The sequence below is a fragment of the Ochotona curzoniae genome, unplaced genomic scaffold (assembly GCF_017591425.1).
Source record: "Ochotona curzoniae isolate NIBS_2020 unplaced genomic scaffold, NIBS_Ocur_1.0 contig_4105, whole genome shotgun sequence".
NCBI classification, from domain to species: domain Eukaryota; kingdom Metazoa; phylum Chordata; class Mammalia; order Lagomorpha; family Ochotonidae; genus Ochotona; species Ochotona curzoniae.
In genome coordinates, this window is record NW_024466129.1 from 3,520,237 (window position 1) to 3,545,776 (window position 25,540).

A 25,540-nucleotide genomic window follows, 5' to 3' on the forward strand; every position below is an offset into this window, starting at 1 on the left:
AATAATCACAAGAACAAATTATGCAATATAAAAACTGGACAAGAAATCTAAACCAACAGGTCTCAAAGGTCATTCACAAGGCCAGTGGGTACAGGATACACTTCTCAGCATCAGGGACCAACAGGGAAATGCAAATGAAAACTGTATCAAGGTAATAGCACATTCAAAGTTCTTTGACCAGCAATTAAGACCCAAGCTCGGCTGTATGCACCCCATGTTACAGTGCCTGATGTGATACCAGCTCAGATTCTTGGATCAGGAATAAGATCCTGCACATAAGAGAGGACTGAGTTTCTGTCTCTCTGCTTTGGCCAATTCTGGGTTGTTGCAGGCATTTGGGGAAGGAATAAGGAGTGAAGATCTTTCTGTATCTCAAATAAACTAAAAACAAAGCCTGGATAACAAATACTTCTTTAAAATTTTTTTCACTCCCATGCTGATTGAAGTTTTACTGAAATGGCCAAGAAACTAAAATAATCCTTGTTCACTTAACCGATAAATGAAAAAAGAAAATGTTGTACATATATACAATAAAATATGACTCAATCCTAAAAAGTGTGAGACACTGTCATGTGTGACACTCCTGGGACTGGTGAGCATTACACTAAGCGAAATAAAGCAAGCACAGTAAGCACAACTTGAGCTCACCCACACAGTCTTGAAAAATGATAACGATGGCTGAGAAGACAAGGGAGAAAACAGGAACAGGGAGAGGAAGATCAGTGGGAATTAGACGACTATAGACAATGTACCAGAAAAACCACCACTGGAAGGCAGAATTTGGGATGCTCTCATCATAATTAAACGTACAATTTTTGAGGAGCTGCATTATATTACCCAAATGGCTATCACACAATAATGTGTAATAAAAAAAATCACATGGTATGCATCAAAAACAATCTATAAACGTATAAATGTTAGAAATACTTAGAAGCACAAGAAATATTAGCAGATAGTATATTCAACATCATAAAGATCCCCTATGTGTCTAAATGTGTAATGTGAAAGGTAAGAAGTAGACTCATTTTATATAACTTTTAAAAGTGAAAGCTCTTGGGGGGCAAAAAGAACAGTAGGTAGAGAGGTGGCAGTGTGGGAAAGCCTTCACCTGCAAGCTCACCGCCATGTCCTAGTTGCCCATCTCTGCTACAACTCCCTGGCAGAAGCTTGGACAAGCTGCACAAGATGGGCAAGTCCTAAGCCTTTCTGCCCAAGGGGAGGCCGAATCAAGCCTCTGGCTTCTGCCTTGGGTTGAACCCAGTGCTAGCCCTCACAGTCACTGAGCAATCAACCAGCAGATGAAAAATCTGCTCTTCTCTGTATCGTTTCCAAATAAGTAAATCTTTAAAAGAAAAAAAAGGAAAAATAAAATACTCTTCTCTGTGACTGTAACATAATTTTTCCAACGATTCTATCATGGCTGGAATATTTACTTTTCCAGAATTTTCTACTTATAAAATTTACATCTATACTTTTATAGTGTGTAATTATGTACTTCATATACTTTGAATCATTGCAAAGTAAATCCTATGTGTTTAGCTACCAAATCAAAACTGTCCAGCCTTTGAAACAGGAACCCTATTAAAAGTCACTTCTCTGATGACAGGCTCCCTGGCTCTCGGGCCATCTTTCACTGCTTCCCAAACGCATTAAAGCCTGAGATTTTGGGCTTGGAGCAGTGGCCTAGCAGCCAAAGTCCTCGCCTTGCATGCACAGGGATGCCATATGGACATCGGTTTGTATCCCAGCAGCCCCACTTCCCAACCAGCTCCCGCTTGCAGCCTGGGAAAGCAGTCAAGGATGGCCCAAAGCCTTGGGACCCTGCATTCGCGCAGAAGACCCAGATGAAGCTTCAGGCTCCTCGCTTCAGATCGGCACAGCTCCAATCACCTGGGGAGTCAATCAATGGATGGAAGATCTTCTTCTCTGTCTCTCTTCTTTTCTGTATATCTGACTTTGCAATGAAAATAAATAAATCTTTAAAAAAAAAAGAAGCTGAGATTTCAAGCAGCAGCATCAGTGTCACTGGTGATGGCTTAATCCAGGCTTCCTTCGGAATTTCCATATAGTTATATTGTTATTTAAATCCTTATGTAGTTCATCTGAATTCTTACAGTAAGTGATAAAATAAACTAAATATCTATTAAATATTCCAAGTTCATAGAATCATATATCTCTCACCACTGAAGCTCATCTTTATCATTACCACAGGCCAAACTATGAATTACCCTTTGATAAAAGGTTTAAATTTTCATTTTAATATTGACTGAATAGATACTCTCTCCACTATTAATGCTGAATCATTCAATGAATTTAAAGTCATCTGGTCACATTCTCTGTACAATCTTATTTCTAATCCACTCTGTATCATAACAGCTAGTGTCAATGTATAGTATTTGTTGAAATTAGGTTAAATTCGTGTTTCCACATTTATTTTCTAACAATAATATACACTCTCGAGATCAAGACTAGATTGATTTCCATTTTTACTTAAAAATGACATCACTTAATGGTGTGAAGTGTTAGTACAATTCTCACTGAACTTCACACAAACTGCTGGTAAACCAAGTATTCATTAGCCTTTCTTGATTGTATCTGCATCTGACTGCTTTCAATACAGGGACTCAGACAAGTCTACAGCTGCTCTCTTTCAGATTACGTTTCTAGGTTTTTTCTTTATTCATTCGGGATTCTAGTTCCGAGAATGCAAATGTCACAGTTCATCCTGTTTCATAACCAAATTTAGTAAAAGCTCCAAGGAATACACTCATCAGTGTGACACCATCTGATGCAAAGTAGAAAAAGTGAGAAAAATATTTATTAAACTAAAGTAAAATCATTTCATCAGAGAAAATTTTCAAAATTCTCAGCTGTCTCTTGTACTTTCTCTCCTCACTTGACTCCCGCCGCAGTGAGTTTCTGGACTCTGAACTAAGGCATGCTTCCACCTGCACGCTACTGACCTCATGTTTCCTCTACGTTTTTTCTTCAGACTTATTCGCATGTCATGTACCCTCACTTTCGCTCTATTGAAAACCATCTTTAACATTTTACTAATAACATCTGTCTAACCACACTGCAACTTTCGTTAGAGCAGGAATTTTTAACTGTTTTGCCTAAGGAGTCAATAAGAGGACCTTAGAAATATCAAGGTCTCAAAAAAGAAAAAAAACCTGTTATCTGAATAAAATTATTTATAAGCACAGGATCTGCTATAATGCTTAAAATATCAGTTTTCCCCTTTTTCTAGCTCAGCTTCCAATTATTTTCTCCATGCACTAGTTTCCTTCTCAATAAAATAAACTACTTATAGGATACTTCTGAACATTAATTTATATAATGCAGTTTGAATAGCATCTTTGAAAATAGTTACAAAATAAATATTACTTCTAAGCTTTTACTTTACATAAATTATAACCCTTTCTAACTTGTCAATGGCCTTGTGTCTCCCTGGCTTTCTAACCATGAGAGTTCGACAGTAAGAAGTGGCCCCTTTTCTCCAACTCCCCTCCCCTGCCGTGCACACAAAGGACCTTCCTCTATACCTCTACCTTCCCCATCCTAAGCAGAGGCCCGCACGAGCAGGGACCCTTCTCAACAATGGAAACAAAATTAAAAAATAAATTAAGAAACAATAAAATAATCAAAAAACCTTGCATACTGCTAAGACACAAACATCTCTTCTTGTCATAATTCCCGCAGAATATGGCACATGCCCCACTGACTAGGTGTTCAAAGCAATCTGGGGGTAATCGTAAGCATTCAGAGGATACGCAAGATCATATGCATGTATGATGCCACTTACTCTTAAAAAGGAACTTTGAAAGCAGATTCTGGTGTCCGAAGCAAGAGGGGAGAGATGGTGTTATTTTTTCATTACTCTCCCTAGAACTGAGGGAAAACTGTTCATTACTTTTGTGAAGTATGCCTATTACAATTATTTGAAACCTCTCTCTTGCAAAGCTTCTCTTTGAGTTCTAGTCTTACCAGTATTTATATCTTTGTTTTTTCCTTATTTTTCTTTTGCTTTTTGGCTTATGAAATTTCTTCAGTTTGCACGTGACAGTTTAGCCTCGGTTGTTTCACTATTTTCACATTTTTGCGTGTCAATTTATTTGAGTTCTCTCTCACACACACTGTAGCTAGGACCAGGTATACGCCATCCCATGCAATGTATCACTGCAGTTCCATTCCATTAAAACATTTCCAGGATTTTCTCTGTACTGCTACCCTATCCTCGCGCACATTATATTTTGAATTCTCCAAAAGACAAAGATCAGTCCTTAAGTACAAATTTACTGTGCACATAGTAACTCACAGACAGCCCTGCCCTGAGTACGGACATTTTATCATCCACAAATTCCTCCAAAGCTTGAGTGCAACAATAACAATGCAGCCATGGTACTTCTTTTAAGTGGGCACTGGAAAATATTAACATACTCTTTCTGGGTCCTACCTCACATTGTAAGTTGCTTTCACTACATAATGATGAAAATTGTCTTATAAAAATACTGCAGATGCACCTAGATACACGATGGGTTATGTCTTGATAAGGCCACAGTAACATATTAAATCAACACTACAATACATCTAAACTGCTACACAATCCAGCTTAACAAGACAGCATATTATAAAGAATCAGTTGTTTCCTCTGGTGAACACGTGAATGGCTGGAAATCGTGGCTCATGATGCATGTCCAATATTATGACGGAGCAGAATGCTTTAAATGGCTAGCTCAGATAAAGATCAAAATTCAAAACTACATTTTTATTAATACATACAACTATCACTCAATCATAATGTTAAACAATCGTAAAGCCAGTGGTGCCCCCACCACCTCCATGGGAGACCCAGCTGAAGTTCCAGGCTTTCTGCAATAGTGTCAACCAGCCCTGGACATTTGCAGTGTATCAGCACATGAAAGCTATTGTCTCTCTTTGTCATTGTGCAGAATGACAGAGAAAGACAGAAATAGGGAGGGAAGGAGGAAGAGAGAGAGGAAGAGAAAGATCTTCCATTATTTGGTTCACCCTACCAAATGGCCAGGCCAAAACTAGGAGCTAGCAGCTTGCTCGGGGTCTCCCAGTGAGCGCTGGGACCCAAGCATTTGGGCCCCGCTCTGCTGTGTTCCCAGGTGCATCAGCAGGGAGTTGGACTGGAAGCAAAGCAGCAGAGAATGGAAATGGCAACTAAAGGTGGGATATTTACTCACTATGCCACAGCATCAGACCCCGTAAAATAAGTCTTAACAAATAAATAAGCAAATTTCACATAGGAGAGAAAAGATGCAGTGAGGTTAGGACTGTGACTGGTAAAGAAGCCATCGCTCCTGTTGCTCAGGGTGAGAAGCGTGCTTGGCATCTGTCTGCGTGTGGTCTGCACAGTGGCCTTGTTTGTTCATGTGCTTACACAAGGTTATGAAGTGAGCCTATTTCTCCATTTCACTCCGTCATAGTCACACACAGGCCGTGTCTGAGCTTGATGGTCTAGGAAACGACACTCCGAAGCAGAACATCAAGGCTTGGCACTGAACACCAAGCCGCTCCAGACGCACACACCGCTCTCTCAAGATTGGGTGATACATTTAAGTGTAAGGCTTTAAATTTCTCCTGCTATTTTCCATTATGTCTTACAAGATGCCTGGCCAAATGCAAGCTTGCACATATTTTATGTGCACTCACATCAACTATGAATGTAATACATAGGAATCCTACAAAAACAAAAGCAATACCATTCAAAGCCACTTACATTTCATGCTGATAGAAACAAGAGTACTGCAGTCACAAAGTGAATACATAAGCGAATGTGCACTAACAACACCTCAATATTTCCCCTTTGGTAACTCATAAATCTGGATAAAATTTGTGGGTTAGACATAGTATCAATGTTACCTTCTTGAATTTTAAAATACATTTAGAGTATAAGAGATTTATCTGTGTTTTTAGGGTAAAATAAAATGAAGGTAGCACTTAGGATAAAAGAATATGTCAGTAATGTACACAATCAATGCAAAGAAAAAGCTAAACGGAAAAATATGTATAAATCAGAAAAAATGAAAAATAAATGTGACGAAATGTTAGTGTTCAGAGAGTCTGGGTGAAGAACAGGCTTATTTTCTAAGACTGAAAGTGGTTTCAATGCGAAAAACAAAGCAAAAAAAAACACAACAAAAAAATATGAACCTAGTTAGGTTTCCAAAAGAGGTGTGACAAATACCGGCATTCAAGACATGCAGAGCGTAAAAGCTAAGACCACACAATTAAGCAGAAGGGGTGAAGCTTGCTCAGGCCTACAGCCCACACGCCACAGAAATAAACCATTTCAAAGTACAGAGAATACCATGCTGTAATCGCTGATAGGTCATAACTCTTAGGGAAATCATGCCGTGAGTACTCTTAATTCTCTCAAAGTATTTCCTTTCTCCCACAGTCTAATATTACAGGTAAGTTAAAATTTATTTTAACACTGATCATTCACACATAAAAGTTAATTCTGCCATTATACATCAGAGCTATTCCAATCCTCATGAATGTCTTGGCATTCAAAAACAGGCTGTCTTGGTGACAGTACATTTAAGTAACAGCTCTAGCATTTTACCAAGGCTCCATTCACAGTAACTCTCATGTTCAAGGTACCACTAAAAGACATGTAAAATACATTATTTACCTGAGAACTGCCACTGAAGCCCGGAGGTTGGCTGCTGTATTCTGTGGAATCAATAATACTACTGCAAAATGAAGAGAAAAAAACATGTGATTTTAATATTTATATTATTATAGCATCAGAAAAGGTCAGTCTAATAATACTTCAGACATAAACCTACTATTTGTAATTTATAAGCAAGGAAAAAAAATTTATTGCCAATCATTTTACTAGACATGAAAACACAATCTAAACATACTATCAGTGACTATATGAACAATTTACCTGGTCCCGTACCATCTCAAACATACACACCAGGGAAGAAAGCCGTAAGGAATGACTGCCAGCACAGGCTGCCGCAGATCTGACTGAGCCTCACTTCTGCACAGGCACACAACTTGTTTGAAAATCAAAGGAAAAAGGATCTGCATGACTAGGACAAGAGTGCAAGCATGCAGTCAGCATGTTGTCTAGAGACTGCTGAGCCCCTGAGGATCGACACATGCGCATTCACTTCATTCACAATCGTTCAGGTTCCTAACTGGAGGACTAGCTAGCTCCAGATTTTCCTTTCCAGCTCAGCAAGTCGGGTAAAGCTACAGCGGAAGAGCACTAGTAAGCAGCGAACACAGGGATGTGTAACAGGCTTACTTTTAGGATACAAAGCCCATATGCTCTGCTCTGGACAAGCATAATCTGATTTCCGCACCAGTTCCTTTAATGTGGTTGTAACTTCCAAAGATTCCCCTAACCATCAAAAAACCTCCAGAAACCCAAACTTCTTTCCTTCCCTGTCTTACTACCCATTACTCCTACCTCCCTCACATTACCAATGAAATCAGCCTACAGAAACTGACCAACAGTTGAAAACTACTTGACAAATATATGTTGAATTTTTTTTCTTTTAAATATTCGTTTCTGTTATAAACAAATCCATATTAATAAAATACAAGTAAGTATGTGTATTAATTGAAATGATTCACTTTACAAAAAAAGATGTTTTTTGAAGTGTAATTTGAATTTTAAAAATCAGCAACTAAAACTTGATTCTGAGGACAGTGCATTGGCAAAGCTAGCCAGTGCTCCAACTGCAGTACTGAAATCCCACATACATACTGGTTCAAGTCCTGGCTGCTTCACTTCTAACCCAACTCCCAGCTGATGGCCTGGAAAGGCTGGAGAGGATGGCCCAAGTGCACCCACATAAGGAACCCTGAAGAATCTCCTGGCTCCTTGCTCCTGGCTTCAGATTGGCTCACCTCTGACCTTTGCAGCCACTTGGCGAATGAGCTAGCGAATACAAGATTCTCTCTGCTTTCCCTTTTCTGTTACTCTGTCTTAGAAACAAAATGATTAAATCTTTTTTGTTATTTATTCTTTTATTGGAAAGTCAGATATGCAGAGAGGAGGTGAGACAGAGAGGAAGATGTTCCGTTCAATGATTCACTCCCCAAGTGACCAGAACTGCTTTCCCAGGCCACAAGCAGGAAGCTGGATGGGAAGTGGAGCTGCCGGGATTAGAACTGGTACCCATATGGGATCCTGACATGTGCAAGGCGAGGACTTTAGCAACTTGGCTTCTGTATCAGGCCCTAAAATGATTAAATCTTTCAAGAAAAACACTGAATTTTATCTCTGAGCCTGATAACCTCTTCATCTAATAAACAATAAAGACATATTAGAGTTGTATGAGGTTTAAAACTAAACAATAAAGACATATTAGAGTTGTATGAGGTTTAAAACTAGAAAATATATGTAAAATGTTCAGTATGATGTCAAAATAACAGCAAATATTGAATCGATTTTACTATCAAAAAATTTAGTTAACAAAAAGGCTCGCCTTTTCAATGATATAGTAAACCATATGATACTGCCTCACAGTGTTTCTTTTTAAGACTTAAGTATTTAATTGAAAGGCAGAGCAACATAAACAGAGGGAGAAAGAGAAACAGATCTTCCAACCGTTATCTCATTCCTCATGTGGCCTGCAAGAGAAAGGCCTTGCCAAGAACACCTGAGGACAAAATGCCAGAGCTTTCTATTGAAGTTATATTAGCAATGAAGATGTCAGTGAGGGAAAACAGAGACTTACTCTTACACAATTTTATAGGTGTTACATCATTACTATCTTAAACAAGATTCGTTAGTAACTCCAGCAAGTGACCTCTTATTTTCCCTTCCAGTATCCCTGCACTGGTCAAAATTACAGAAACCTAAATGAGACTGTTGTCAGAGTACTACATAAAAACAAAAGGCAGATTACGTAGAAGTTTTAGGTATACATTTATAGATCTCTTCCACTGCCACAGGCAACATTAACAGCAACTCAAAAGTGAAACTTATGCATACCTCATTTGAAAAAAGAAATTTATGACCAACTACATATCTTTTATCAGTAAAGACACCTAAAAGACGTGAGGGTGTCAATCAGCAAAGAACTCATTCATTCCCTACTGATGTTTACACTTATTATTTTATCTTACCAAAAAAAACAGCTTTCTTCAAATTTAATTCTAGTGATGACCTAGATCATATTAAGGTATTACTAGCTGAAGCAGATACAGAAGCTTTAATTTAAACACCTTCCAATCAAGTTTAACGAAGCTGTGAAAACAGAGGTACTAGTAACTTGAAATTCTGAAATGCTTAGTTCATGGAAAAAGAATTCTGAGAATAGTTTTTAAGATAAGAAATCGCACCAATGAGAGGCATTTAAAATAAAGACATGAGCAATGACGTCACAGAGGATTTAGTCTGAGTGAAAGAATGCCCAGGCTGCACATCACACCAGATTTTCAGCTAACTCTGAGTAGCAGCAAATTGATACTGCACGATTAGCTTCATACTTGGTCATAAGCTACTTAGCTCCATTTGTTCGTCAAGCACATAAATAAGCTAAAACTTTTAAGTTTGACATCTATAATCTACTAATCAATACAGAATAAAGTATATGCTATTAACCTCTTTCAAAAATCAAAAATAAACCTGGTGTAACAATTTTTGAATGGATATACCACTTCTGGGAATACACACAAAGAAAATGAAATTTGCACATGAAAAGGGATCTGTAATCCTTTATTTACAGCAGCACAATATACAATAGCAAAGATATGGAAACAATCCAGGTGCCTGTCAAGAGGAGTGGATAAAAAAAAAACCTGTGGTGTATTATACTCTGTACAACACTACTCAGCTATTACAAAGATGGCTGAGGATCTACATGACGCGGGAGCAGGAGGGTACAGGCAGCCCATGCAATCAGATCAGCAGAGCAGAAACAGAAAACGGAGGCAGACGACAGAAAACCGTAACTTTCCCTGCTGTTCTTTTCAATTCAACACATTATTGCAACACAGAAAGAGGAATCTGTATAAATGATTAACCTGACATATAAAGGATGTCATTGAAAAAAAAATTGATTAAAAAATGTTTTACAGGGAACAGAACTTTATAGTGAGAAATAAAGACAAAAATAGTCTGAATGTTAAGCAATCAAGCTAGCAATTATGAAATAAAAAGGTTAATACACTTGAAACTATCAGTCTTTTTTGACAACAAAGGGGAAAAAAATCTTTTTGTCCCCATGTCATCTGTTAAGCAGTATAACTACCAGAATCTCATCCAGCAATGGTTTCACAATGAATTTTTTCAGTTCTCCAACATTTTCATGGGCTTCACAAAATTTTGTATGTATAATATCTATAATATTGTATCTATATTGTACAATACAACAGCTCTATTGCCTCTACCAATAAAATCCTAACGCAAAGCATTTCCTTGTCCTGCACTGCTGTGACACCCTCAACAACTTTTCTCTTTGCTTCCAACGGCACAAGGTTTTGAAAGACTAGACAGTAATTATCCTATCCTCCACACAGAAATGGAAATAAACATAAAATCTACCTCAGGGTTTGCTCTCTTTCTGTTGGCCAGCACGATCAGATTGTTCAGAGCTTCTTATAAAAGTTCACTTCTTCTATTTTCTCTCTCAAAAAGTCTAAATCATATCCAGATTAACGTCATGCAACAACCTTCTTCATTTATGTGTTGGCCTTCTGAGAGAAGCCCGTTCATCCATCCATACTCCAACAGAATCCTCTGGTAAATTCCTAGTATGCCTAAGACTTCTTCCTAAGGTATTACTTTTATGTTACATACTACTACTGTACTATACGTTGCCTAATATCCGTCTCCTTGAATCTGCACATATACCCTAAAATGTTCCAAAAAAGCAAGGATCCAACACTTAGGATACTGCCTGACTAATCAGAAGCATCCAATGCATATAGCAAGCAACCAAATGACTATATTGTCACGTGTCATAAAATCCAGCAATTAGCACCAGATGGGCACAAAAGACCCAAAGAAATAGTACTGTAAGCAAGGAGGGATGTGATAGTGGAAATGAACTGTCAATTTCTCGACAAAGGTTTTGGGAAAGGACAGCTCTGCATACCTGTATGTATTCACACAACAAATATCCTGGTGACAGATCTCATGCATATTAAAAGAGAAAGCCTTTCTTAAAGACAAAATAAATTCCAGAAACCTACTAATTCCAAATGTTTCAAATAAATTGAAATATGGAGGAGAATATCCTGAATTTTAAAGCGAAAATTATCTAGAAGATGAAAGGATTCTCCATAGGAAGGTACGTGAGAACATCAGACCTCTAAAGGATGCTCCTTATCCAGAACACCCACTGACTCCTATCTCCATCCATCATACCCAGCAAGACCCATGCTTACTTCCCTAAACTGTGGAAAAGTTACAACGGATAGTGTAACCTACTATAAAGGCACTGGTTTCTCTGATAACTCCCAGGTCTTCCTGCAGTATTTTTATGAAAAGTTTCCATTGAAAAATGGGTGAAACTTTTAAAGAACATTCAGTTATTTACATTACTTGCAGACAATACAAAATTATCAACTTAAAACTAGCCTGCTACATAAATTTCTGGAATTTTAGTCCCACATGATTGCCTTGACAATTCTTGTTCTAACAGAAAGGAAGCCTACAGTAAATTAACAACAGGGAATTATAACAAAATGTTGTGAAGTTCTAAACAAGTACATCTACTGCCATTCATTTTAAATCTGAGAAACATAAATTGAACAAGAAAATCCAAAGAGTTTAAAGTATAGTCCAAACTTTCTAAAATTTTTACAGTTTAATAATATTCTCCCTTATATTGCAATATCCTATTTTCAAATACAGATCCTTAATGTCATCGAACTGTAATTTACTATCATTATTTGAAGGAATTCACCTAACTTTTCATTGATGCCATTGTTACTGTTTTCTATAAGTATTCGCACATTGCATGGAACAGACTCCCACAGACTATCTTCACATGCACCTTATAACACAATCCGAACGAGCCCTGCCTGTGAGACGTGGTGTACCTGTGTGATGGAGAAGGAGCTTCAAACTGAGGCACAGTGCTGTCTTCACTGACAGGGGAGTACAGGCCGCTCATTTCCTGAAAGTACAATCACCTGTGTTATGGCAGACAACTGAAGTACAAGCTGTACAGGTACACAAGAGATGTAGTGTAATACTCCTTTCCAATGGTGAGCTGGCAGCAGATTTCCAAGACCTCCTTTCCACAGTATGAAGGCAAGGATATCTAGTAACCCAAGAGTCAAGCCTTTATTTCTATACTACATATTTGTAAAGAACTTTAAGTTCTTTAATAAATATTGTTCAACACCAATGAAATCACCAGACCAAAGACAAATATAAATGTTTAAAGAATATATACAGTATACTTCGTTAACATGAACCCGCTATTAATTAGGTGATAACCTACTGATAAATGCTAAGAGTAAGTTAACTGCATCATTAAGTTCAAAGTACAAAAAAAAAATCACTTCAGCCTCTTCTTCTAAAATATTGCCTGCAAAAATTAAAAAAGTAGCTCTTCTCTTGATTCAAATGTTATCTCTGTTTAATATTGACTTAATCTCTATTTGTTATCATTAAGCACAAGGAAAAGGCTTTCCAATCAACCGGTGTAACATAAATTAGGACTCTAAGTCACACTGACAGCCAGTTTTCTTTTTCATGTTACATTTTGATTTACAGAAAAAAAGAAAAATTTAAAAGGTGCAATCAAGTAACATTAATTTTTAATTCCTAACTCAGCTCAATCATGTAGTCAAAAGCTAGTAACACAAATGGAATAATAATCCCATCATCTTTTCATATATTCTTTTTAGCAAAATTAAATTGTAACACATAAGAATAACTAAAACAAAACTCAATTTAAACGGAGCTACATGTGGTCATTTCATGTCATAACAGCCTTTGAACATCCTAAGTATCAGCCCAGGATTTCTAGAGTAAGTATTATTTGACAATAACTTCCTCAAATTTTGGTAACATAGCCTCACTATTCTCACTTTCAATTAAGAGCATAGTGTATATATATATATATGTATACACACACATATGTGTGTGTGCATTTTTTACTTAACAGAAGACTGAAAGTGAAGAATGATTTTTACAGGAATAAATGAGAGTTCAGGGGTACTGATTTCAATAAATATTATGACACACTAATAAAAAAGAATGCAGGCAATCAAATGTTGTGAGAATAGACTATATTTGATCATCAGAAAGTGTCAATTTTTCCTCATAAAAATGACTCAAAGTAAATTGCTATTTTCTTCAAACTTGAAACCAACCCCATAAATTTAACACAACCTAAAGAGATTGTTCCATGAAAACTTAAAAACTGTTAGAGATGCAAGAAATCCTGATTTCTTACTTCTACTCTTTTAATATCCTCTTCCAACACATTCAGTTCTTTCTGGATCTGTTCCAATTGCTGTAGATGAGAGAAAGAGAGAAAAGTCTAAACCAGATGACACAGGCATCATCACACTCATAAAGCATCTTTACATTAAGTAAATTATTTCCAGAAAACTGGGCATTCATGGCAAATTAAGGGGACAAAAAAATCACCAGAAGAAAAACAAACAAACAAACAAAAAGAAGGGTAGATATTTCCAGGAAAATGATGTAAAACCAGAGGCTTAATAAGTAATGAAGCACAATGCTGTACTTCTTTAACACTTAGGGACTGATTTTACCTTAAAAATATGGGATTTGAACAACAGAAGGAACTGTCTGTATGCAATGATGCCGAAAGAACATTCTCATTAACCTCATTTTATTCTTAAAAATTGAATTAAGAAAAAAAAAACCCACCATACCAGTTACTAATTCAAACTAACAACTGAAAATTAGTCCGAGTTAAATCGCACCACCCAAAAGCAATTACAAATTGGTATCATAATATTTCCATCTTAAAGGAATTTCTAAGTCTATTTAAGGTAAGGTTTAACTTCCTGATTTTGCCTATTACATCACAGCCATTCCACACAATTAAAAAATAAGTATTTTATATGTTAGCTAATATTTAGCAGTATAATTTACCAATCCCCACTCCCTGAATCTTTAGGTTGTTCAAAAACTATGAGAAGTAATTCTGGAACACACGGGTCTTTCACATTTATTATATGTAAATTTCAGATTTTATTTTCAAAGCTATCTCAGATTTTATTAAGAGGTTATTAAAATAAAAATATTTAATCAGAGAAATCATCTTCATTACATAACACAAAATAGCTTCCCAGAAACACCAATTTAAATTACCCATTTCATAACCTTTATCAGAAAACTGATGCAACTTCAAATAAAAGATGGACAAAGCAATAAGAAGCATAAGCTAGCAAAAGAGCACAGTGGTATTGACAAAAAATCAGAGAAAAGGGATATGCTGAGAGGTTTATAAAGTGATCAGCATTGCCAATTACTTTGAAATCATTCACCTACTTCAATAAACTCTGCTCCACCTTAAAATCTGACAAAGAAACTCCTGTCTTAGCTGACACCTTACTCTCCCCTGGAAGACAAAGCAGCAAATTCTCCAATCAGCATTCGTCTCATCTGCTCCATTCCTACGCTGTTTCTGATAGTAAGTCTTCCACGTGGCATAAAAGCCAAACAATCCAATAACCTACTGTGGCCACCTACAGGCATGCCAAGTGCTTCCCCCAACATCCCTGAAGCCCTACTATTCTTGGTCATCTAAAACTGCCAAGTTCCTGGCCTCTAAGAACAAAGCACTCCCAGAATCCCTTGTTCAATATTTTCATGTAATTACTTTAAAATTTCCACTCCTGAAGCTACTTTAATAAATGTGTATGTATGGAAGACTTTTAAGGATTGCTTTAAAAAGATTTCTAAAAGCACAGAGTATAAACCTTTATAATATCAACATCAAGAGATAGCCAATATCACTTAGATTATATATAACACACAAAGAGAGGAAACTAATAAATTTGACTTCACTTCTGAATTGAAAAAAATTCTGATGTCATCCAAAATCACAAGCAACCGAACCTCTGTGTGTCCTCTGAAGATAACGTCCCACCCTTCCAGTGCTCCAATATGTTCAGTGGACTCTACACCTACTGTTATACAATGAGGCTATGACAGGTAAGATGAACTAAAGAAAAGCACCAATCCTCAAATAGGTCAATTTAGAATGAAACAACTAAGACAGTATGTGCTGCCCTGACATCATGGTATAACAAAGTGCGAAAAAAAAAGGTCAGGAAAGAAATATTTTAAAAACGTTTGGAAGAATCAAAATATTTTGAGGGGCCAGAACTGTAGCCCAGTGGATCAAAGGCTGCCTGCGAGGCCAGAATCCAAAATGTGTGTCTTCGCTGTTCTACTTCCAATCCAACTCCACGCTAATGGGCTGGGAAAAATAGCAGTGGAGAGCCCAAGAGTTTGGCCCCTGTAGTCAGGTGAGAAATTTAAAAAAGCAGCTCCTGACTCTGGCTTGGCCTAAGCCTGATCATGGAGACCCACTGGGGACTCAGGCAGCAAAGGGAAGATAATGGAACACCTCTCTTCTTTCTATCCCCTTCTCTCCAAAATTCTGCATTTCAAATGAATCTTTCGAAGAAAAAAAAGAGGGGGGCTATGAAGAGAGATACATGCTCTTTAAATTTGAGGCATTACCATTTCAAGATCAGATTTGGGACAACAGGACAAGATATTTTAGTATTAGTAAACAGAAGAAAACAACAATTGTAATAAAATCACTCTATAGTCAACATAAGCACAAAAAGCAGAACCTAGAGCAAAAGTTTGAATAGAAATCCAAGACTGTCCTGGATATGTATGTAAAAAAAAAAAAAATCCATAAAGATCTATCTATTGGCATGAAAATGATTTACAAATTGGGAATGAGACACTTCTGCATTAAATATACCTTAATACCATATTTGTGGCTACCATAATAACAACAACAGTAATAATAAAGAACTAATGATACTCAGGGCAATGTCCTAAGGTATGAAGAGTAAGCACTCTCTTAACTGAGTCAACCATTCCTCAAATTATAGAATTACTTAAATTTGAAAACTGAAGAAAAGACTCAGATTTTTTGTTAAGATGAAAATGCAGGACCTGGCATGATAGTCTAGTGTCTATATCCTTGCCACCACCAGGATCCCATGTGAGTGCTGGTTTGTGTTCAGACCATTCAAGTTCCCATTAGCTCCCAGCTTGTGGCTTGGGAAAGCAGTTGAGGACGGCCCAAAGTTTTGGGACCCCACAAACGCGTGAGAGACCCAGAGGAAGCTCCTGGCTCCTGGCTGTGGATCAGTTCACCTCTTTTCACCTGTGGCCACTTGGGGAGTGTACCAGTCGATGCTAGCTTTCTGTCTTTCCTCTCTGTAAATCTGTCTTCCCAATAAAAACAAATCTTAACAACAAAGGACGAAAATTTAAGAATGTCAAGAACAAATAGAGAAGAATCAAGATGGTTGGATAGGGTAAGCACACATTTAAACAGATGGAGACACATTTAATCGGAATGAAGCAGAGAGGACACATCCCAGAAAATAGGAGAGGACAGAACAACAGCAGAGGGGTACCTGGAGACTGACAGACACAGCAAAGCAACAGACACAACGGTGTGCTCTTGCAGTGACTGATACTCCAGCAACATTCAGCAAACAGCAATCTGAACTCCACCAGCAACCAGGTGGAAGGGACTTTCACTAGGAGCTTGGGAGGTAAACCCAAACAAAGAATTGTCCGTCCTGCTGGTCTGTTTGATTTGACCAGGAGCAGAGACACAGCAGTGGATCCCAGATGGGAAGTTTGAGAACAGGGTGGATTCCACAGCCCAACCAGTACCCTAGAGCCGAATTAGGCAAAATTTTGCTTAAGGAGGCAAAGGCAAGGGAAAGAACTGAGCATAAATTGAACTGGGAGTGAACTCATCTCTGACTCGGTGAACTGCATCAACGTGGCATTCTACAGGTTCCACCCAGGGCAGGTCTGGGTAGCCCTAAGACCTGACAGCCAGGAGATTAAGAACTGTAGTGGTGGTATGTCAGGTGCCAATTTGGACACTGTGGCAAAAGCTTTAGGACTGCAGGGGACATCAGTGAACTGCACATGTGCTGAGCTTGCGAGAACTCACTGAGTTCAGTGGATTGCACCGATCCAGCAGGAAAATATTACCAACTGTGGCATTGTACAGGTCAAAATATGTCCGTGTGGCACCCAGACCTAAAATCCAACAGGTTCCAGCAAGATCAGTGCCACCAACAACCTAGCTATATATATATATAGGACATCTGGTATCTCCCAAATCCTGGGACCTGCTCCAACCAGAATTGGGAAAAAGTTTGTACAGACAACAGTACAACCTCAGCATGGTATCACAGGAGGTGGAGAGTCGTAAGCAACAAGTTGGGGCTACGGAGTTATTTGTGGAAATATAACATAAGAACACAGACCTGGAACTCGCTGGAGGAGTGGCACAATTGGCTGTAAGCAAAGAGTTGTGTACCAACTGCAATAAGTAAAACCAAACTGTAGAACTGTGGGTGACACAGCTTAGAAACCTGCCCCAAGGAGAAGAATCTGCTAACCAGAACTACAATGACCAAGAGCGAAAGAAGAGACAAAGGCACAATCAATATTACTGAAAACTCCCCTGCAATGGAGCAAAAGCCTTTGCCAACCTCATAGTTGACTGAGGAAGACACTGAGAAAATGGACACAGAATCCATAAGACTCATTTTAAAGCTTGTGATCAACAATGAGAAGCACATACAAGAGTTCAAACAATTTAAGGAATATTTTACACAAGCAATAGCAGCAATAAAGCAAATCAAGGCTGATATTTCAGAAATTAAGAACACAGTAGAGCAAATTAAAAGTACAGTGGAGATTCTGAAAATAGAATGAAACAAGCAGAAGAAAGAATCTCAGAATTGGAAGATACCTCCTGTCACCAGGGGGAAGCAAACAACAAGCTAGAAGCAGAGCTGGATCAGGCCAAATAAAGTATTCAATTGAAAGACACTATTAAGAGATGTAATGTAAGAGTTATGGGAATCCCAGAAAGTGCAGAAAGAGAAACTAGTTTTACAAATATATTCAATGAAATAATAAAGGAAAATTTCCCTAATTTAGAGAAAGAATTGGGAAACAAGATCCAGGAGGGTCACAGAACTCCCAACAGGCTTGATCAAAAGCGATCTTCACCAAGACACATAATCATCAAGCTCTCTTCAATTGAACATAAGAAAAAAATCCTTAAATGTGCACGTGAAAAAAAATCAATTGACATATAAAGGAATGCCAATTAAACTCACAGGAAATATCTCTCAGGAAACTCTACAGGCAAGAAGAAAATGGAGTGACATATTTCAGATTTTAAAAGAAAAAAATTATTGGCCCAGGATAACATATCCAGGAAAGCTTTCTTGTATCTTTGAAAACGAAATAAAATTCTTTCAGAGTAAAGAAAAGTTAAAAGAATTTGCCTCTTTCAAACCTGCCCTACAAATGATACTTCAAGATGTTCTCTTGACAAAGAGGAATAGCACCCACCAAAACCAAAGGCAAATGGGAAAAACAATCCAGTAAAATGACAACAAAAGACTAAACCCACGAGCAATCCATTCCTAAAACGACAGGACCAAAGTACCACCCTGAATGTAAATGGCTTAAGCTCAATCATATGTCATAGATTAGTAGTCTGGATCTGTTGTCTAGAAGAGACACTCTTCACCAACAAAAATCAGCGGAAACTGTATCGCATGGGATTTAATGTTTTCTGTTAGTTTCATCTCTTTAAAACACTTTCTTCTGATTACATTCTTCAATGATTCATAGATCACAGAGTAGCATCATTTTCTGCAAGAAGGTTCTTGATTTTCATTTCTTCAGCTACACATTAGTCATTTAGTAGCATGTTATTTAACTTCATGGTGTTGTTAATTTCTTTTTTCTTCCTGATGCTGATTTTTTTGTGTGTGTGTGGCTTTTCATTTAAGGGGATGTATAGTAGCTGTGTAATAGAGATTGTCATATGTAGTGACATGTTATTTAACTTCATGGAATTGTAATTTCTATTGTTGATTTTGTATTGTGATTTTTCATTTAAGAAGACGTACAGTAACTGTGAAATGGAGACTAACATATCCAGATGTGAGGATACAACGCAGTATGCACTTCTGTTTCCAGACAAAGATGGATTCCCAATGAAACTGTTTACTATATCTTGACAACAGGATGCTGGACTCTCTGCCATTGTCCATGCCAGCAATGATGGACATATGACTGTGTATGAAGAATTATACTTTAGTAATGAAACAGAGGAATTAGGTGGCGGGGGTGGGGGGGTGCAGGGAGGATTGGGGCTGGAAATACTATAAGCCCATGGAGCTGTATCATAAAATGATAATAATAGTAATAAAATGTAAAATGTGAGAAAAAAAGAACAAATAAAATATTAATCATTACTGGCATCAGCTCTGGTCTAAGTGGCTATATTGCTATTCATGTTGGGACTTCACTAATGGATGGATAATAATATTGATAAATATTGAATTCATTTGAATACTGCTCTCAGAAGCTAATATAATCAAGGATAACTGATTCTAACGGAATTAAACAAAATATCTGTTTAAGGAAAAGAAGCTGGTGAATAAAATAGCAGTAAAGATGAACACATACTAATTCTAACCAAGATGCTTGAAAGACAAAGCATGTGGCTGTATGAAGTAAACACCACAGCTATTCTAAACCGTAACAGGCACACAGCCTACCCTGCAAATACACCAAAAATAAACACCTCAATCTGCAGAACTCATTCAACCTTTGCATGAAACTACTCCTTTTTTATAACTCAGAGAGAAACACAAGACCAGACTAACCCAAAGCATATCGATAAATGGATAGATGGATAGATGGATAAATGGGAACAGAGAGGAAAACGTATCTAAAAGCAAATATAAGTGGATCTCAACACCAGAACTGTGATAAATTACAGATGTAATACCTAGAACAGCTGATGAAAAAGAATGCAAAGAAACAATCAAAAACATCACACGTGAATAAAAAGGAATTACAAAAAAATCTCAAGCAGTCATAGGAGAACAGAAAAGCAGTAACTCCAAAATAAACAAGAGAAAACACCTTGGTAAGATGGCAGGTTTAAGCCAAAGCATGTACACTGAGGTCCAAATATACTACTGAGACACTGAAACCAGAAGTCGAAAACTCTAACCATTTGCTATCTACAAGAAAATTTTGTAATGACTGAACAGTACATATATAGCAGTGCGACAAGTCTAAGGATCAAAAAACCTCTCATACCCATTCCCCAGCTTCACACTATGCCCCACAACTGCAGAAGACATATGTCAGAGTTTACACAAGGAAGGGTGTGCAGAGTGAACATTACATTCAAGGAGGAGGAACACAAAGCATTTTCTGACTGCAATGCAATTAGAACAGAAATCCATAATGATAAGACAGCAAGAAAATCCCAATCCTCAAGTAATAATCATATTCCTATTTAATCCACAGGCTTAAGAAAAAATTATAATGATAAGTAACAATTATTTTGAACTAATAAAAAATGTGATAGCAAAAGTAAAGATGCATCTAAAAGAAAAATCTATGATTTTTAAGTGCCTAAATTAGAAAAAGCACTCCACTTATAATAGTATTCATATCCAAGACAACAAATTTAAAAGGAACAAAATAAAGTTAATGCAAAGCTTAAGAATGAAAATTAATAAAAGGAGATAAATAAAAACCTGGAGAAACAAAGAACAAAATTGTTTCTTAGATAAAGTTCTTAAAACTGATACATCCCTGGCAAGAACTGAGCAGGAAATCAAGGAATGAAGGAGCACTACAAGAAGCTATGTCAAGAACAAAAAAGTCACGATTGCACTGAGAATCTGAAAGACACTGAAACCTAGAAACTCAATTAGCTAGCCAAGTGCAAAATCAGGATGAAATGTGTAATTTCTAGAAAGGGCATATCCAAAATGAAAGCTGAAAACAAAACCCTGGGAGTTCTGTAGCGGCTTGGTCAGGCCACAGTCAGGATGCCGGCCTCCTACACCAGAAGGCCAGCTGTGGTCAGGCCAAGGTCTCCTATCCAGCTTCCTGCCAATGCACCTGGCAGGCAGTGGATGGGCTCCCAACACCCAGAGGAAAAGTCCCAAGTGGAATTCCTGGACCAAACCCTGGTTGTTACAGGAACTGGGGGAGTAAATTGGTAACTACAAGATCTTTTGCTGGTGGTCTGTCAGCCTGCTTTTCAAACAATCACATCATTAAAAATTTTAACAATTTTTTAAAAACTGGAATAAGCACGTAACTCTTTAATAACTAAATCAATAATTAAAACTTGTTAATTAAAACAAGTCACAGGTCAACATGGTATCACCACTCATCTTTCCTAGACTACACACATTCTTTAAGAAAACAGAAAAGAAGAATACATTTAGCAACTTATTTGATAACGCTAACATAATCTTTATAACAAAACAGGGCAAAATCCATGTAATAAAAAGCACAACCTTACTCATGAACACAGATGCAAAAATCCTAAACAAAATATTAGCGATCCAAATCATTTCAAAGGAGACATACACATTGACCAACCTCAGTTTGTACCAAGGATGCAATTAGGGCAACCAACTGTCTTAGGGGGTTCCTAGCAGGTGGACTATAGAATGACAGGCACTAATAGACTCCTGAGTCAGTCAGGACAGTTGGTCACCCTATATGCAAAACTGGTTGACTTTCTACTGTCAAGCCAACGTTATGGTTTACAATAACAGAATGAAAAAGAAAAATCATTTTCTCTATCTTAGATGCACAAAAAATTTTTTTGAGGAATACTCAATCCTATTCACAATAAAGAAAAACTCTTAGAATTTGGGAATAAAAATTAACTTCCTTAAGTGATAAAGAAAAAACCTACAAAAACCTACAGAAAGCATCATACCTATGGTGACACGTCGAATGCATTCCCTTTGAGATCAGCACCAAGACTAGGAAGCCCCGCTAGCACCACTTCTATTCATCACTGTACCGGATGTCCTAGCCAGCAGAGCAAGACAAGAAAAATAAATAAAAGATATAAGGATCACAAAGAAAGAAACTAAGCTGTTATTATTTGCAGATTATGATGTGTACATAGAATCATAAAGGATCTACCAATAAATTAGTTACTGAGAGTTTAACAAGTTGCTGGATATATATATAAAAAAATGTAAAACTCAACAGTATTTCCCAACAACCAGCAACAGTAAGAACTGAAATCAGGAACACAAATATCATTTATGATCACATCAAAAATGACTAAATCCAATATAAAGATGTGTAAGAATGATCTCTAAAAAATCTTCTAAAATTTAGGAATATTTTAAAAGACCTAAATATAAAAATACCATCCTTATAGATTAGAAGACTCAATATTCATATTGGAAAGATACAGTCTCTCAAATTTATCTGCAGAGTTAAAGCAATTCCAACAAAAATCACAGATTTACCAGGAAATGTGCTTACTGAGTCTAAACTTGATGTGGAAGTGCCAAGAGCTTTAGGTAGCCAAAACTTTCTCCAAGCACAGTAACATAAAGTCCTGAGTATTTAATATAATGTGACATTATAAGTCAGATAAACACACCGATGGAGAAAAGAAAGCACAGAAACACAGATACATAATATGAACATAAAAAGCATGACACGCTGAAATTATATCCAAAAACTAAAATTTTATACAAAGAACAATCCAGAAAAAAATGCCTTCATGATCAGAGAGAAAGTATCTTTATCTGACACAAAAGATACCAACTTCAATAGGCAAGAGTAAATTCAACTCCATTCAAGTCAGAAACTTAGGTTCAACAAAAGACAAAATAATGAAAAATGCAAATCGACCCAAGTGGAGGCAAAGATATTCTCAAGGTCACAAACCTGGAGGTGAGGGTGCAAGAGGGGAAATACAGGGAAGGAGAAGCAGGCCTACAGACGCACACTTTCTCATGTTCCTTCATATGAATACTACACTACTAAAGCAAGTCAACCAAAACAAAACAAAAAAAACATCTTAAACAACTAGTACCTCAGACACACACACACACACAATGACCAATAAACACAGTACCAGATGTTCCACGGCATTAGTCATCAGACTGGTGCAAGTTAACAGGAAAATCTACTGATCGCAACTGCTGGAAGAACACAATGCAACAACACAGTGTCTACAAGAGAAGCAACCAACACACTCCACACAGGAAAACATTCTTGGTATTCCCTATTAAATTCTAAGATTACATACCCTATAGCTTATCACAATTCCAATTCTAAATACATCCTTACACAGTTTATACACACTTGGACACCTATATAGATTGGAGAAAAAAACCCAAATTCCTTCAACAACAGAAACCGTGCACTAAGGTATTCCCTTAATGAAACAAATGATAACAATCAACTACAATTGTCTCCATCCACATGGATGATCCAAACACCAAGTCAAAGACAGGAACAACAGCTCAAATACTGCACGCACATGCAGACACACATAAGGCAGGAACAAGAGATCACATACTGCACACACACAAGACAGGAACAAGAGATCACATACCCACACACAGGAACAGGAGATCACATACTGCACACACACACACACACACGAACAGGAGATCACATACTGCACACACACAAACACACACACACACACACACAGGAACAGGAGATCAAATACTGCACACACACAAACACACACACACACAGGAACAGGAGATCACATACTGCACACACACACACACAAGAACAGGAGATCACATACTACACACACACACACACACACACAGGAACAGGAGATCACATACCGCATACACACACACAGGAACAGGAGATCACATACTGCACACACACAGGAACAGGAAATACATACTGCACACACACACAGGAACAGGAGATCACATACTGCATACACACACACACAAGAACAGGAGATCACATACTACACACACACACACACACAGGAACAGGAGATCACATACTGCATACATACACACACAGGAACAGGAGATCATACTGCACACACGCACACACACACAGGAACAGGAGATCACATACTACACACACACACAGGAACAGGAGATCACATACTACACGCACACACACACACAGGAACAAGAGATCACATACTACACGCACACACACACACAGGAACAGGAGATCACATACTGCACACACACACAGTACATACACACACACAGGAACAGGAGATCACATACTGCACACACACACACACACAGGAACAGGAGATCACATACTGCACACACACACACAGGAACAGGAGATCACATACTGCATACACACACACAGGAACAGGAGATCACATACTGCATACACACACAGGAACAGGAGATCATATACTACACACACACACAGGAACAGGAGATCATATACTACACACACACACACACACACACACACACACACACACAGGAACAGGAGATCACATACTGCACACACACAGGAACAGGAAATACATACTGCACACACACACAGGAACAGGAGATCACATACTGCATACACACACAGGAACAGGAGATCATATACTACACACACACACAGGAACAGGAGATCATATACTACACACACACACACACACACACACACAGAAACAACAGATCAGACACTACGCACATGCATGCACGCACTACACACACATTTAAGACTCACAAACAAAACAGAAAGCTTCTATTCAGGCAAAGAGAGGTTAATTACCAGAAATATCAGGACACTTGGTACCTTGTGGGCAAAGGCTTTACTGTGAAAAGGCAGGCTAGAAGAACTGAGGGCACTTAACAGTATTTCATTATTCAATCAGGATGGTAATTATACATAATATCAATATTACAATTCTTTATATTTTGGTCTATACTCTTTTCTGTGCTTTGCAAATTGTAAAAGTGAATTTATTAAAAATCCAAATGAAAATGAAAAAAAACCCAGATTCATGAAGATTCTTGTATTAAATTAAGTAGAAGCCAGAACTACCCAATGCTATCTACTGTATAAGGATACAACAAAAAAAAAAAACAGACCAAATAATAAAAAACCAATTTTTCAAAATCTGGTGCAAATTTGCAAGTGATTCTGGCTTCTACACAGAACATAATGTCCTTCTAACCAATAGGATCATGAAGAAAGCCTACCGAGACCACTTAAATACTCTTAACCATCAAATGCTGTGGCAGCAGGCAGGTTCTACAATGGCCTGCAAAGATTTACTTTACATAATTTTGAGTGATAATACACCCAATGACTGCTTCTAACAAACAGAAATATGATGTTAGGACTTAACTTCCAAGATTAAGCTACAATGGTATGTGAGTTCTGTGTTCAACGCCTGTTGTGCTTTCACTCACTGAAGTCAGCGGCCACGCACTGACTGAGCTATCCTATGGAGGGGATGGCCAATCCTATGGAGATGGCCACAAGGGAATGGGTGTCTCTAACACA

At 37.6% G+C, this 25,540-nt stretch overlaps 1 protein-coding gene across 2 annotated transcripts in view; it reads right to left on the minus strand.

Moving 5' to 3' along the window:
* The window catches only part of COP1 (COP1 E3 ubiquitin ligase), a 132,002-nt gene that overhangs the window by 75,252 nt on the left and 31,210 nt on the right, over positions 1 to 25,540 (minus strand). For both annotated transcript variants that reach the window (XM_040984307.1, XM_040984306.1), the window contains exons 7-9: positions 13,416 to 13,475; positions 12,049 to 12,125; positions 6,668 to 6,728 (exon numbers count right to left, since the gene is read on the minus strand). In XM_040984307.1, coding sequence (XP_040840241.1) covers positions 6,668 to 6,728; positions 12,049 to 12,125; positions 13,416 to 13,475 — 198 coding nt within the window. The remainder of the gene's footprint in view (positions 1 to 6,667; positions 6,729 to 12,048; positions 12,126 to 13,415; positions 13,476 to 25,540) is intronic.